This window comes from Ursus americanus, chromosome 31 (assembly GCF_024610735.1).
Source record: "Ursus americanus isolate L20-20 chromosome 31, mUrsAme1.1.p, whole genome shotgun sequence".
Taxonomy (NCBI): Eukaryota; Metazoa; Chordata; class Mammalia; order Carnivora; family Ursidae; genus Ursus; species Ursus americanus.
In genome coordinates, this window is record NC_142157.1 from 16,463,203 (window position 1) to 16,475,923 (window position 12,721).

A 12,721-nucleotide genomic window follows, 5' to 3' on the forward strand; every position below is an offset into this window, starting at 1 on the left:
TCCTCCTTTTGGCATCATTTGCAATCTGGGTGGGCTGAGAATTTCCCAAATTTTTAATGTATGTGTTGTGTTTCAATACATTATAATCATTATTTTTGATGCTCAATTTCTCCAGTCTTAAGTCAATGGGAGCCCTCCCCCTCAAGGTTTGCTACTCAAGGTTTGCTACTGTGTTCTGGCACGGTCTTGATGAGTCCCTTAACAATAAAATGTCCCAGGCTCAACTTGGACATTTATTGCCCTAGATCTAGAAACAGCAATTTCCGAAAGATGTCCTGGTTCATTTGAGGGAGAAATGTTTTTAAAGTTACAGTTTGGGGGGTGCCTGGGTGGCTCAGTCAGTTAAGCATCTGACTTCGGCTTAGGTCTTGGTCTCTGGGTCCTGGGATGGAGCCCCAGGTCTGGCTCGGAGCTCAGCAGGGGGTCTGCTTCTCCCTCTCCTTCTGCCCCTCCCCCTGCTTGTGCTCTCTCTGTCTTCCTGTCTCTCTCTCAAGTAAATAAATAAAATCTTTTAAAAAAATAAAACAAAAAAACCCCAAAACTACAGTTTGGGCTCCAAGAGACTCATTGATACTGGGTTGTCGTCATTCATTGCTTCTGTGCCTTTTCAGGGCTGGGAAATAAGTAATTTTAAAAATGAAAAACGTAGGGACACCTGGCTGGCTCAGTCAGTACAGCACGTGACTCTTGATCTCAAGGTTGTGCATTCAAGCCCCATGCTGGGTGTAGAGAATGCTTAAAAATAAAACCTTTTAAAAAAACCTAAAAATGAAAGAAGTAACAAATTCACACTAATATTTAAAATTTTTTATTTTTATCTCTTTCACAATGAAAATTGTAGTTCCACTAACATGAACATAATATTAATTTGCTTTATCTTATGATTTCTATACATTTTCATTTCACCATTTCTTTTATTTTAGCTTTCATGTCCTTAAAGATGAGATGTTTACTAGGCACACATTGTTTCGTCAGTTTGCAGTGCTCGCTGATACGTCCTTCAATTATATTGTAAGTACATATAGTGTTTTAATACTATTTGTCTCTTTGATGATATTTGCCCATGTCTTTCTGTCCTTATTTAACATTTATTGAGCCCCTGTCTGGAGAGAGCACAGGACAGTCATTCTGCTAGATACTACGGACGTAAGACTGAGTGCCTGAGCCCAAAGAGCTCAACCTGATACGAGATACAGATGTGCACACAAATCCTTTCAATGCAATGTGGTTGGGCTACAGTAGAACCAAGCGAAAATTTCAGAGGGCTGACACTAGCTGGGAGGTATTTGTCAGTCTGACCACTTATGGGCATGGATGGAGTGTAAGGAAACAGCAAAGCTCAAGATCCGGGTACCCAGTCACTTTCCAAAGGGAAGAAGGAGGTAAAAGAATCGTTTCCTAGTACCAAGCCATTCATTTTCACATTAGAAGATTGAGCTTTACATTGGAAACCGGGGATGTACTGTATGGTGACTAACATAATATAATAAAAAATCATTAAAAAAAAAAAAGAAAGAAAGAAAAACAGCTTTGAAGTCAAAGTAAAAAAAAAAAGTCACTTGTAGATAAAGACCAATTTTAAAGCAGACTATTTTTTTAAGCTGTTTCCTATATGTTTTTATTTGGAAGCTGTGATTGTAAAGGTAAATGAGGTCCGGTGTAGAAATATATCCCGGAAATTTCAAATAGTAGGAAAATTAGCGTGCTATACATGCTGTTGAACACCTGTCACGATGCTAAGTATTCTGGGACAAGGTTTGTGGGAAAGAGCACAAGAAATACAAAACACAGGCTCTTGCTTTAGGAGGCTTCCAATCTATAATTACTCTTAAAGTTTTTCTCAACATTTTTTACTTTAAGACTTTATTTTCTAAATTTTCAGTTGCTGCAGGAGATGAAAGAATTTAAGAATGCTGGCAAGAGAACATTAAATTATTTCTAATTTTTAACTAAATTACCTGGTAATCTGAACCTTGCTGAGCTTTTCGTAATTGACTCCCCTGAAACGTCCCCAGACTGGTTTACATAGATAAGAATCTATATTCTCTTTTTTCTCCTTTTGGTTTTTCCTCTTTCGACTGAAGGTTGCAGTTTCTATTGGAATAATCCTCATTTCAGATATTTAATCAGCTGGACAAATAAAATATTGGAGGGCCCATGAGAATGTCATGCTAACTCAAAAATCAGGCTTTTTTTTTTTAGGTTTACGTGGTAAAACTGTCTGGTCCAAAGGGGAATTCGCCAGGCTTAATGAAACCGAATTCTAAAATCTCCAAGTTACACCAGTCCAGGCATATTCATAGATCCAGTCCTTTCCTTGAGGAAAATTTCTGCCCTGCCCTCGGTCTACCCTACTGTGGAAGGGGCTAGTGCTCCATCCAGCCTAGAATACGTCCATGTGCTGTTACTTTTTTGGGATTCCAGGCTCGTGATCCTTATCTATGCGTCCACTCAGTATACAGGCGCTCGAGACACTCATCAGAGTGGATAGCGAATATTGAAAAAAATAGGCAGGGGTGTGGGGGGGCGGGGAAGGAGAGAGTGATGAGTGAGTGAGTTTTGGGTAACTAACATTTCTCCTTGGTTCCCTACACTATAGCCACTCCACAAATATTTATCGAGTGTAAACACGTACCGAGCACCAGGCTCCGTGCTGGGAATGAGATAGTGCACATGACGAATAGGGCTCTTTCCTTTACAGACTATAAATTTCACGAGGGCACGGACTGGTCCATCTCGTCAACTGTTCTACTCGCAGAGATTAGAATAGTGCCTGACTTACAGAGTAGAAAATATAGCTGTTAATAAGGAAATATCACAAACATTAAATGACATATTTGAATAAATGCTGTGAAAGAAAAGATTCAATATTGTCTTACTATTGAGGTATATATATGGGAAAGCTCATAAATATTAAGTGTATCATTTGAAGTGTTTTGCCCTGTATAGCCATCACCTAAATGAAAGTATAGAACGTTTCCATTCTCCCTGAAAGTTCCCTGGTGTCCCTTTCCAGACAATAACTTTGTTACGTCCCCACGCCGGACAAATACGGCTCTGATTTCTATCACTGCCGATTAGTTTCACCTGTTCTTAAAACTTAGGCAGACAGAAGCATACAGTATGCACTCTTTTAAGTCTGGCTTATTTTAACTCAGCACAGTGCTTTTAAGATTGACCCCTGTTACTGTGCGCATCGCCAGCCATTGTTTCTCTGTATTGCGAATAACATTCTATTGTATGAATAAACAATAATTGGTTTATCCATTCTCTAAATGGGCTCCTGGGCTGTTTCTAGTTAGGAGCTGTTTGGGGGGGGAGGTGCTACAAACTTTCTTATACTAGTTATTTCCAGAAATATGTTTTTGTAACTCTCGGACTCTGGGACTGGAATAGCTGGGACATAGGAATATATATTTTTAAGTTTATATTCCAGAGTGATTGGATTCCATTACCGTGTCACCCACAGTGTTGGAGAGTTCCTGTGTACCCACATCATCACCAACTTGATATGGTCAGTTTTTAAAGTGGAGCCATCCTAAAATAATGTCTCACTGAACTTTTAACTTGCATTCCCTAAGAATTAATGATGTTAATATCTTTTGCCCTGCTTATTGTCTAATTTTAGATCCTCTTTCCAAAACGGACTATTCAAGTCTTTTTTAAAAATTGTGGCACGATACACATAACTTAAAATTTACCATCTGAACCATTTTCAATTGGGCATTTAATAACATTAAGTACATTCACATTGTTGTGAAACCAATTTCCAGAACCCATTTCATCTTACAAAAAGGAAACTTTGGGGCACCTGGGTGCCTCAGTCGGTTAAGCGTCCAATTCTTGATTTCAGCTCAGGTCATGATCTCGGGGTTGTGAGATGGAGCCCCGCGTCCGGCTCCATGACGGTGGGGAGTCTGCTTGAGAGTCTCTCTCTCCCTTTCCTGCTGCCCCTTCCCCCCAAATAAATAAATATATCTTTTAAAATAAATAAATAAAATGAAGCTTCATACCCATTAAACAGTAATGTTTAATTCCCCCTTCTTCTCATTCTTATCTGTTTTTAATTATTATTGAATTACAGCATTTTGTTATATATTCTGGATACAAGTCTTTTGTCATATATATATTGCAAATATTTATTCCCATTCTGTAGTTTTTCCTTCCATTTTCAGAACACCGCCTTTTGAAGGTCAGAAATTAAATTTTTTTTTAGAAATTTTTAATTTTAATGAAGATCAACTTAGCTCTTTTTTTCTGCGGCAGATTGTGTTTTCTGTGGCCTATATCCCACATTTCTCGTATACTTAAGATGTGATTTTGATCTTCGTTTTCCCATTAAATTTCACATCTCATTAGTTCCTTTGTTCTAATTCAATTGACAATGTATATATGAGTGTGTTTCTAAACCTCTATTTTGTTCTGTTGATCTATTTGTCCTTTACCCAGTACTATATTATCTTAACTAATATAGCTTTATAATAAGTCTTGAAATCAGGTGGTGTAAGTTCTTCCATTTTATTCTTCTTCTCCAAGATTGTCCCGGCAATTCTATGGGTTTGTTTTTTTTTTGAGATTTTATTTATTTACTTGAGAAAGAGAGAGCACAAGCGGAGAGCGGAGCAGAGCTAAGCAGGGAGCCAGATGCGGGGCTCAATCCCAGGACCCTGGGGGCATGACCTGAGCCAAAGGCAGACACTTAACCAACTGAGCCACCCAGGGGCCCTGTCTTGGCAATTCTATATCCTTAGTATTTCCATACACATTTTAGAATAAGCAAACCAATCTTTCTTTCTTTCTTTCTCTCACTCTCTCTCTTTTTTTGCTATTCTAACAGGTGCGAGGTGATATCTCATTATAGGTTTGATTTGCATTTCCTTGATGATGAGTGATGTTGACCATCTTTTTAGGTATTTGTTAACTATTTATATGTCTTCTTTGAAAAAAATGTCTATTTGTGTCTTCCGCCCATTTTTTTTAAGATTTATTTATTTATGGGGCGCCTGGGTGGCACAGCGGTTAAGCGTCTGCCTTCGGCTCAGGGTGTGATCCCGGCATTATGGGATCGAGCCCCACATCAGGCTCCTCCGCTATGAGCCTGCTTCTTCCTCTCCCACTCCCCCTGCTGTGTTCCCTCTCTCGCTGGCTGTCTCTATCTCTGTTAAATAAATAAATAAAATCTTTTAAAAAAAAAAAGATTTATTTATTTATTTATTTATTTATTTATTTATTTATTTATTTGACAGAGAGAGAGACAGCCAGCGAGAGAGGGAACACAAGCAGGAGGAGTGGGAGAGGAAGAAGCAGGCCTCCCAGTGGAACAGGGACCGCGATGCGGGGCTTGATCCCAGGACCCTGGGCCAAGGGCAGATGCCTAATGACTGAGCCACCCAGGCGCCCCATCTTCTGCCCATTTTTTAACTGGATTATTTGGTTTTGGGGTGTTCCGTTTTATCAGCAAATCAGTATCTTTAAAAAATATCCACTAGGATTTTGATTGAGTCTCTTTTGCCAGTGGTTTGTTTCAGAATCCAAAGACCCAAATAGTTCCCAGATATCCGGTCTAAATAAATAAATGACAAAGATTTCTTATTAGTTTTGAGGCTATGCCCTATAGCAAGCTAGTAGATATAGTTAACAAGCGAAAGCTCGCCATGAAGCTGGGAACTAGCTTTTGCTTTCTGTTATATGTTATGATGTTTCCCCACTCAGCTCAGGGAGACTCTTCCCTGTCCTATCTTTGCTATGGTTTATACCGTTCATTCATGGCCTGTGAGGCTCTTGCTAGCCTTGAATTCTAACCTGTCTGGTACTGATTTTGTTACCCGTACTGTCTCTTGTCTGTATTTTACTGCCATCTTTGCTCAAACTTTGTATTGCGATGTCCTTTTCTTTCTTTTGTGAACTTACAAGTAACAATATGATTGGATGTTAGTTCTTTAAATCTAACCTGACACTCGTTTACATTTAATGTGAAAACTGAAACTACATGCATTTATCAGCATAAATGATATATTTGGGGGGTTTTCTCACCTTATTTTATGACTGCTTGTTCTTATCTTTTTTTCCTGGCTTGTGTAATAGGAAACACATTTTATTTGCTTTTATTATCTGTATTGTAACGGTAAACTGTAATGTAAAATCGAACTAGGTTTCTGCAGTTACAACAACAAGAAGCAATCGAGTCTCAGGCTTCACCCACTCTGCGTAAAACAAGGAGTTATGCATGGTTTTGTTCCCCAAGTTTCATTTCAGCCTTAACCACATCAGTATATCCCAACCTTCCTTCTAGTCTGTGTTAGTTTTATTCTGTTTAAAGAACTACATTATTACTATGGGATTCTTTTTATCACGTAAAAGTATTTTTGATTAATTAACTTCTGTTTTTCTTTTTGTAACTGTAGAAATAGCAATTATTTGTACCTACATTTACATCCTTTTTTTTTTAAACCTCACTACCCTTTAAAAATCGTGACTTCTGTGGGCACCTGGGAGGCTCAGTCAGCTAAGCGTCTGCCTTTGGCTCAGGTCATGAACCCAGGGTCCTGGATCGAGCCCCATGTCAGGCTCCCTGCTCAGCGGGGAGCCTGCTTCTCCCTCTCCCTCTGCTCCTCCCCAACTGGCCTTGGGCTCTCTCTCTCCAATAAATAAATAAAATCTTTAAAATAAAATCATGACTTCTACCCTTCTTTAGTTCTTAATTTTTATTTATTTCTTACAAACTGGTCCATGTCTTTGAATTTCTTTCTTTTTTTGTGGAAGGAGTATTATCTTCACTTTGCTATGCCTTGCAGGAATGGATGAAGGTTTCTGCTATTCCTTGTTGTCTCTGCCACTGATATTGTCAGACTATAATTTTTGTCTGTCTCCTGATTATGTAATGGTTTCTTCTTGTGGTTTTGCGGTGCATGTGTGTGTATCTGTGTGTGTGTAACCTTTTTCCCCATTTTTCTGACTACTAATAAATGTGATCATCTTTTCATATGTTTATTAGCCATTCCGGTTTTCTCTTTGAATTAGTGCTTCAAGTTTAAGCCTTTTGTGTCTACGGAGTTGTCTTGTACTTATTTATTCATAGAAATCCTCTAAGAATTGGATTAATTCCTAAAAATATGTAACCTACTAAGACCAAATCATAGTGAAATAGAAAATCTGAATGGAATGATTACTAGCAAGGATATTGCATCAGTAATCATAAGCCTCGCAACAGCAACAAAAAAACCCAGAACCAGAGGGCTTCACTGGTGAATTCTATCAAATATTCCAAGAAGAATCAATACTAACCCTTCCCAAACTCTTCCAAAAAATAAAAAAGGAGCAACTCTTCCGAACACATTTTATGAGGCCAGCATTACGCTTATACCAAATCAGACAAGGATACCACAAAAAAAAAGAAAAGAAAAGAAAAGAAAATTACAGGCCAAATATCCCTAATGAACATAGATGCAAAAATTCTCAGCAAAATATTAGCAAACGAAATTCAGTAATTAAAAGGATCATTCCCCATAATCAGTGTGATTTATGCCAGGGGTGCAAGAATGGTTTCACATCTTCAAATCGATGAGTGTGATACATCGCAAGATAAAACTCACATGATCATCTCAATAGATGCGGGAAAAGCACTCCTTTTCCTGAAGAAAATCAACAACGATTTTTGGTAAAAACTCTCAACAAAGCTGGCATAGAGGGAATGTACCTCATACAATAAAGGGCATGTATGGCAAACCCACAGCTAACATTCAGTGGTGAAAAGCTGAAAGCTTTTTCTGTAAGATCAGGAACAAGACAAGGATGTCCACTCTTGTCATGTTATTCAACATAGTATTGGAAGTCCTAGCCAAAGCAATGGGCAAGAAAAAAATAAAAGGCAAACAAATTGGAAAGGAAGAAGTAAAACTTGGACTATTTGCAGATGCATGATTTTATACATGGAAAACCCTAAAAACTCCATTAAAAAAAAAGCTGTTAGAACTAATAAAAATTACAATACAAAATCAATACACAAAAATCTGTTGTATTGCTTTACACTAATAATGAACAATCAGAAAGAGAAATTGAGAAAACAATCCTATTCACAATTGCATTAAAAAGAATAAAATACTTGGGAATAAATCTGACCAAGGATGTGGAATACCAGCATATTGCAAACTACAAGTTATCAGTGATGGGCTCCATGCTCAGCAGGGAGTCTGCTTGAGATGCTCTCTCTCTCCTTCTGCCCCTCCCCCTGCTCGCACACTCTTTCTCTAAAATAAATCTTTAAAAAAAAAAAGTTCAACATCATTAATCATCAGGGAAACACAAATCAAAAACACAGTGAGATATCAACTCACACCTGTTAGAATGACTATTACCAAAAAGACAACAATAACAGATGTTGGTGAGGATGTGGAGAAAAGGGAATCCTTGCGCACTCCTGGTAGGAATGTAAATTGGTGCCACCAATATGCAAAACAGTATTATGTTCCTTAAGAAATAAAAAATAGAACTAGCATATAATTAAGCAATTCCACTTCTGGGTATTTGTCTGAAGATAACAAAAACGCTAAACTGAAAATTTTTATACACCATGTTTATTGCAATATTATTTCTAATAGTCAAGATATGGAAACAACCTAAGTTCCCATCAATAGATGAACGGGTAAAGAAAATTTGGTGTATATACATAAAGGAATATTTTTTGGCCGCAAAAGAGAATGAAAATTGCCATTTGCAATAACATGGATGGACCTTGAGGTTATTATGCTAAGTGAAATAAGTCAGACAGAGGAAGACAAATACCATATGATCCCATTTATACGTAGAATTTAAACAAACAAAAACCAAGCTTCCGGATGCAGAGAACAGACTGGGAGTGGGCTAGGGAGAATAGAAAAATACACACACACAAATCAACAAGAGAGAAGCCCTGAAGAGGGAAAACTTCACCTAAATCGCCAGCGTACATCCGTGGACCTCAGGTGTCTTTCTGATAAACAGGCTTAGTGTACCTTTGGTCCTTTTCACCCTCACATGTTTATCGTTGTCATTTACTTTGCAATAAATGACGCTGGGGACAATTCTGCTTGCATGGGCTCGAGATGCTTCTGGGTTTTCACCATTCAGTTCCTGGGAATCAGGACCGCTACTGTCCTGGCATCCCGGAGCGTGGAGATGCTGGGGACAGCCCTGTGATACCTGGCCAGTGACACGTTGCAAACCCCAAATGGGGTAGAGATCATCAAAGAAAGTAGAGTCAGGGGACAGAGGGTAGCTGTACTTGGGGTGAACATAGCATAACATGCAAACTGGTCAAATCACTAAGTTATACACCTGAAACTAAGCTAACACTATGTGTCAACTGTACTTAAAAGAAAGGAGAGGAGAGGAGGAGAGGGGACAGGAGGGGGAGGAGGAGAGTGGAAGGGAGAGGAGAGGGGAGGGGAGGAGAAAAAAGGAGAGGAGAGGAGAGGAGAGGCAAGAAAAGAAAGGGAAGGGAAGGGAAGGGAAGGGAAGGGAAGGGAAGGGAAGGGAAGGGAAGGGAAAGATAGAGTCAGAACAGCCATTGAAGAAAACACTTTTCTTGAATTTTCTCTCAGGAAAAAAAAAATAACAAAAACATGGGTTTCAAGGAAAGGATTTTGCCAACCATATTTAAACAAATAAATTAGGAGCTTAGTTTTCACATCTTGGCTAATTAAGGGCCAAAGAAACTCCTACATCCATTTGATTTGATAATCACTGCTGCTTGATAACACAGTACATACCTTTGTGTCTTTCAGAAATTAAAGCCTTTATTTGTGCAGTCTAAAGGGAACTTGATAACAAGTTCTATGTCTTCTGGAAGTGATCATACACCTTTGGTAGGTAGATTATTTTTTCTCTATTAAACTTAATTGGTTGCTTTCTTCAACCTCAGTAACGAAACTTTTGCTTTACCTGCAGATGGACAAGGACATGGATGTGGTCAGTGATCAGATATTTTTTTCTCCTTTATCAAAAGGTAAGAATCTTTACTGCTGGAAAAAAACTGTTCACACACAGAATGGGTCCTTAGTCAAGATTGACATCTTCTTGTTATCCTGAGGCATTTGGAATTCTGGATGAATGCATGGCTTTTTTTCAGCCACTTTATAAAACTAATACGTAGATGTGCTGAATCAAAGAATGCTGATATGCATTTCTGAATATTGGTCGCGGCCAACTGAAAGACTAGACTGCTTCAGCAGAGAGAAGCCTTTCTTCTGGGCTTCCATGCCACAGAGAGTCTTTCTCTGCGGTGCTTCCGTTATAGGTAATATCTGTTCTGGAAGTACCTGCCCAGGGACATAGAAATCTTCCAACGCCACACGGCTGCCGTTTAGAGGATAGAAACGCCCAGACACTACAACGTGCCCTGCTAGCTTGCAGACTGGCTCCCTTTTAAAGGTATCAACAGTTAGCTAAGTGTAGAGAAATAAGATGAGATCAGTTGAATTGTGGGAAATTCTAACCCACGCAGTAAGTGTCTTCTAAAACACCGTAATGTATTAGAAGAGAGACTCTCATGATTTATCGTCAAAGCTAAATGGTTGAACTTGGAACCTGTGTTTGGCCTGACATTTTAATGAGAGAGTTTAGTTAAAAGCAGCATCCCATACCACCAAAAGATTCAGTGGAGGGTTTTGCATCCAGAATTGATTTTCCACAGCCAAGCAAACCATTTTTCAAAGGTCCATTGGCAGTGGTACAAATGAACCTTGATGCTTCCCTGAAATACAAGGCAGTACCCCCCCCCAGCCGAAACAAGGGTCACTCCCTTTCCTCAGCCCTGAAAATGCAAAAGATAGTTGTTTCTACCCTGTCTACTGAAAATCCTGCTACAATTTATTAGTCCACTTCTTTCCCTTACTGAATAAAATGAAATGTAAATGCTTTTTCATAATCCATAATCTTGCACCACAAATCTCTATCATTCTGAATGTGAATCTGCATTGCGGAAATATATGTGACAATGGTCACACCCACTGCCTCTGGGCAAAACCCTGAACTTTCTTTTACTAAATCTCTGATACAACTTTGACATGCCCTGTTGTTCCCTATGAAGATGGGGCGGGGGGGAGATTAATCCGGTGAACAAAAGTTTCTGGTAAAGTGAACTCCAGTTAATCCAAAATTTACTAGAAATAAATTTTCTATTTTTAATGAATAGAAATGAATAAATGAATGCCAGGAGGAAAGCTGAATTACTCATTTGCTAATTCGGGGAGTAAGTGTATCTCATTAGCCCACAAGTTATGGCTGCTGGATGGGATCCACACTAGACATTCCAAGGGCCAAATCATCTTCATGAACAATCACCCCAAGTTTCTTAGATACTTCAGATGCTCGAGTACCCCCTTCAGGCCCCTAGGAAAGGGTTTAATTCATTATTAATATTTTCAAGCTAATTCACAAATACATTATTAAAGAGGCAATTAGCCACATGGTTAGTATGCACCTGATTTATACACAATATTTATTATTTTCTATAGCACGGGGGATTACTGGGATTACCCATCTGGTGACGGACCCCGAATTGAACTCTGTAAAGTCACCATTGTATTGAGCTCCATTTTTTAGACTATGTAAATAGAATATTAATATTTAAATACTTACTGAATACTTAGCCTCCCTGTTAACAGGATCCTCAGTGTTGCATCAAAGAACCCAAGAGGTTCCTGGGTTGTACTTTCTCTCTACAAGATTCTTCTAAAACTTGTGTATAACATGGAGTGGGTGTAGGCACTATCGTAAACGTCTTTCACGTTTTCGCCTTAATCCTCACAAAACCCGGGGAGGCTGGCGCTCTTGCTTTCCCCCAGTCTACAGAGGACAGGGTTGGATACAGAGAGGGTTCGTAGGCTAACCAGAGTTACAACACAAACGGGGGATACAGCTGGATTCAAGCCCAGACAGTGTGGACGCAGAGCCCTAGCTTGTCACCACTCGATTCTATTGACTTGCGCCAAGACTCATGCATGACATGTCGTCCCCTTCTCAACCACGCGCAAGGGGAAAATATGGGACATAGCAGAGAGGCCATGGAGGCTGACAGACTTCAGTGTCCATCCCAGCTCCAAGCACTTACTTACTGACATCATCTCAAGTCCCTCTGCTGTGGAAAACAGGGAGGGTGACCCCACCTCATAGCTTTGTGATGAGGATTACGTGAGATATATGTTACGTGCCTAGCTAACCCCTATTGCCTCTGAGCTGTTGATCATATTTTCCCAAGTCCCCCCAGTAAAGCCTGCAAACCTACCTTTCAGCCCACCGCACAAGTGTCATCATGTCCTCAGCAGTCGGTGGGGCTGGTGATTTAAAAGAACCAGTCTCTCCTCGGTTCTTCATTAATTATTTTTCTACCAACATAAGTAGAAGAACGAAATTGATCATTAGTATCAAAACATGCAGTAGGTATTTTGAAAACAGTGAAGTGAAACGTAAAATATAGCTTTGCAACAATGTTATATCAGGTGATACAGCTTTCCTAACCAGATTGAAAATGACTTTTTGTTACGTTGCAAGTTTTAATCCAAAAAAATTTCTAAACAGAACAACAGGGAGTCTCTCATACAATGTAGAAAAGCAGATAAATAGCTAAAAGAGAGAGAGAGAGAGAGAGAGAGATCCTTGTTAATATAAGGGAATAAAAAATGAGGTATGATACTGTCTGCAAAATTCCAAAGCAGTTTTTACGCAGTAGTAATGATCCCAAGAG

General features: G+C 39.1%; 1 protein-coding gene across 2 annotated transcripts in view; it reads left to right on the plus strand.

The window, feature by feature from the left end:
* Positions 1-12,721, plus strand: part of C31H10orf67 (chromosome 31 C10orf67 homolog) — a 138,711-nt gene that overhangs the window by 109,175 nt on the left and 16,815 nt on the right. For both annotated transcript variants that reach the window (XM_087857621.1, XM_045787082.2), the window contains 3 exons: positions 924-1,011; positions 9,762-9,842; positions 9,925-9,982. In XM_087857621.1, the coding sequence (XP_087713747.1) occupies positions 924-1,011; positions 9,762-9,842; positions 9,925-9,982 (227 nt within the window). The remainder of the gene's footprint in view (positions 1-923; positions 1,012-9,761; positions 9,843-9,924; positions 9,983-12,721) is intronic.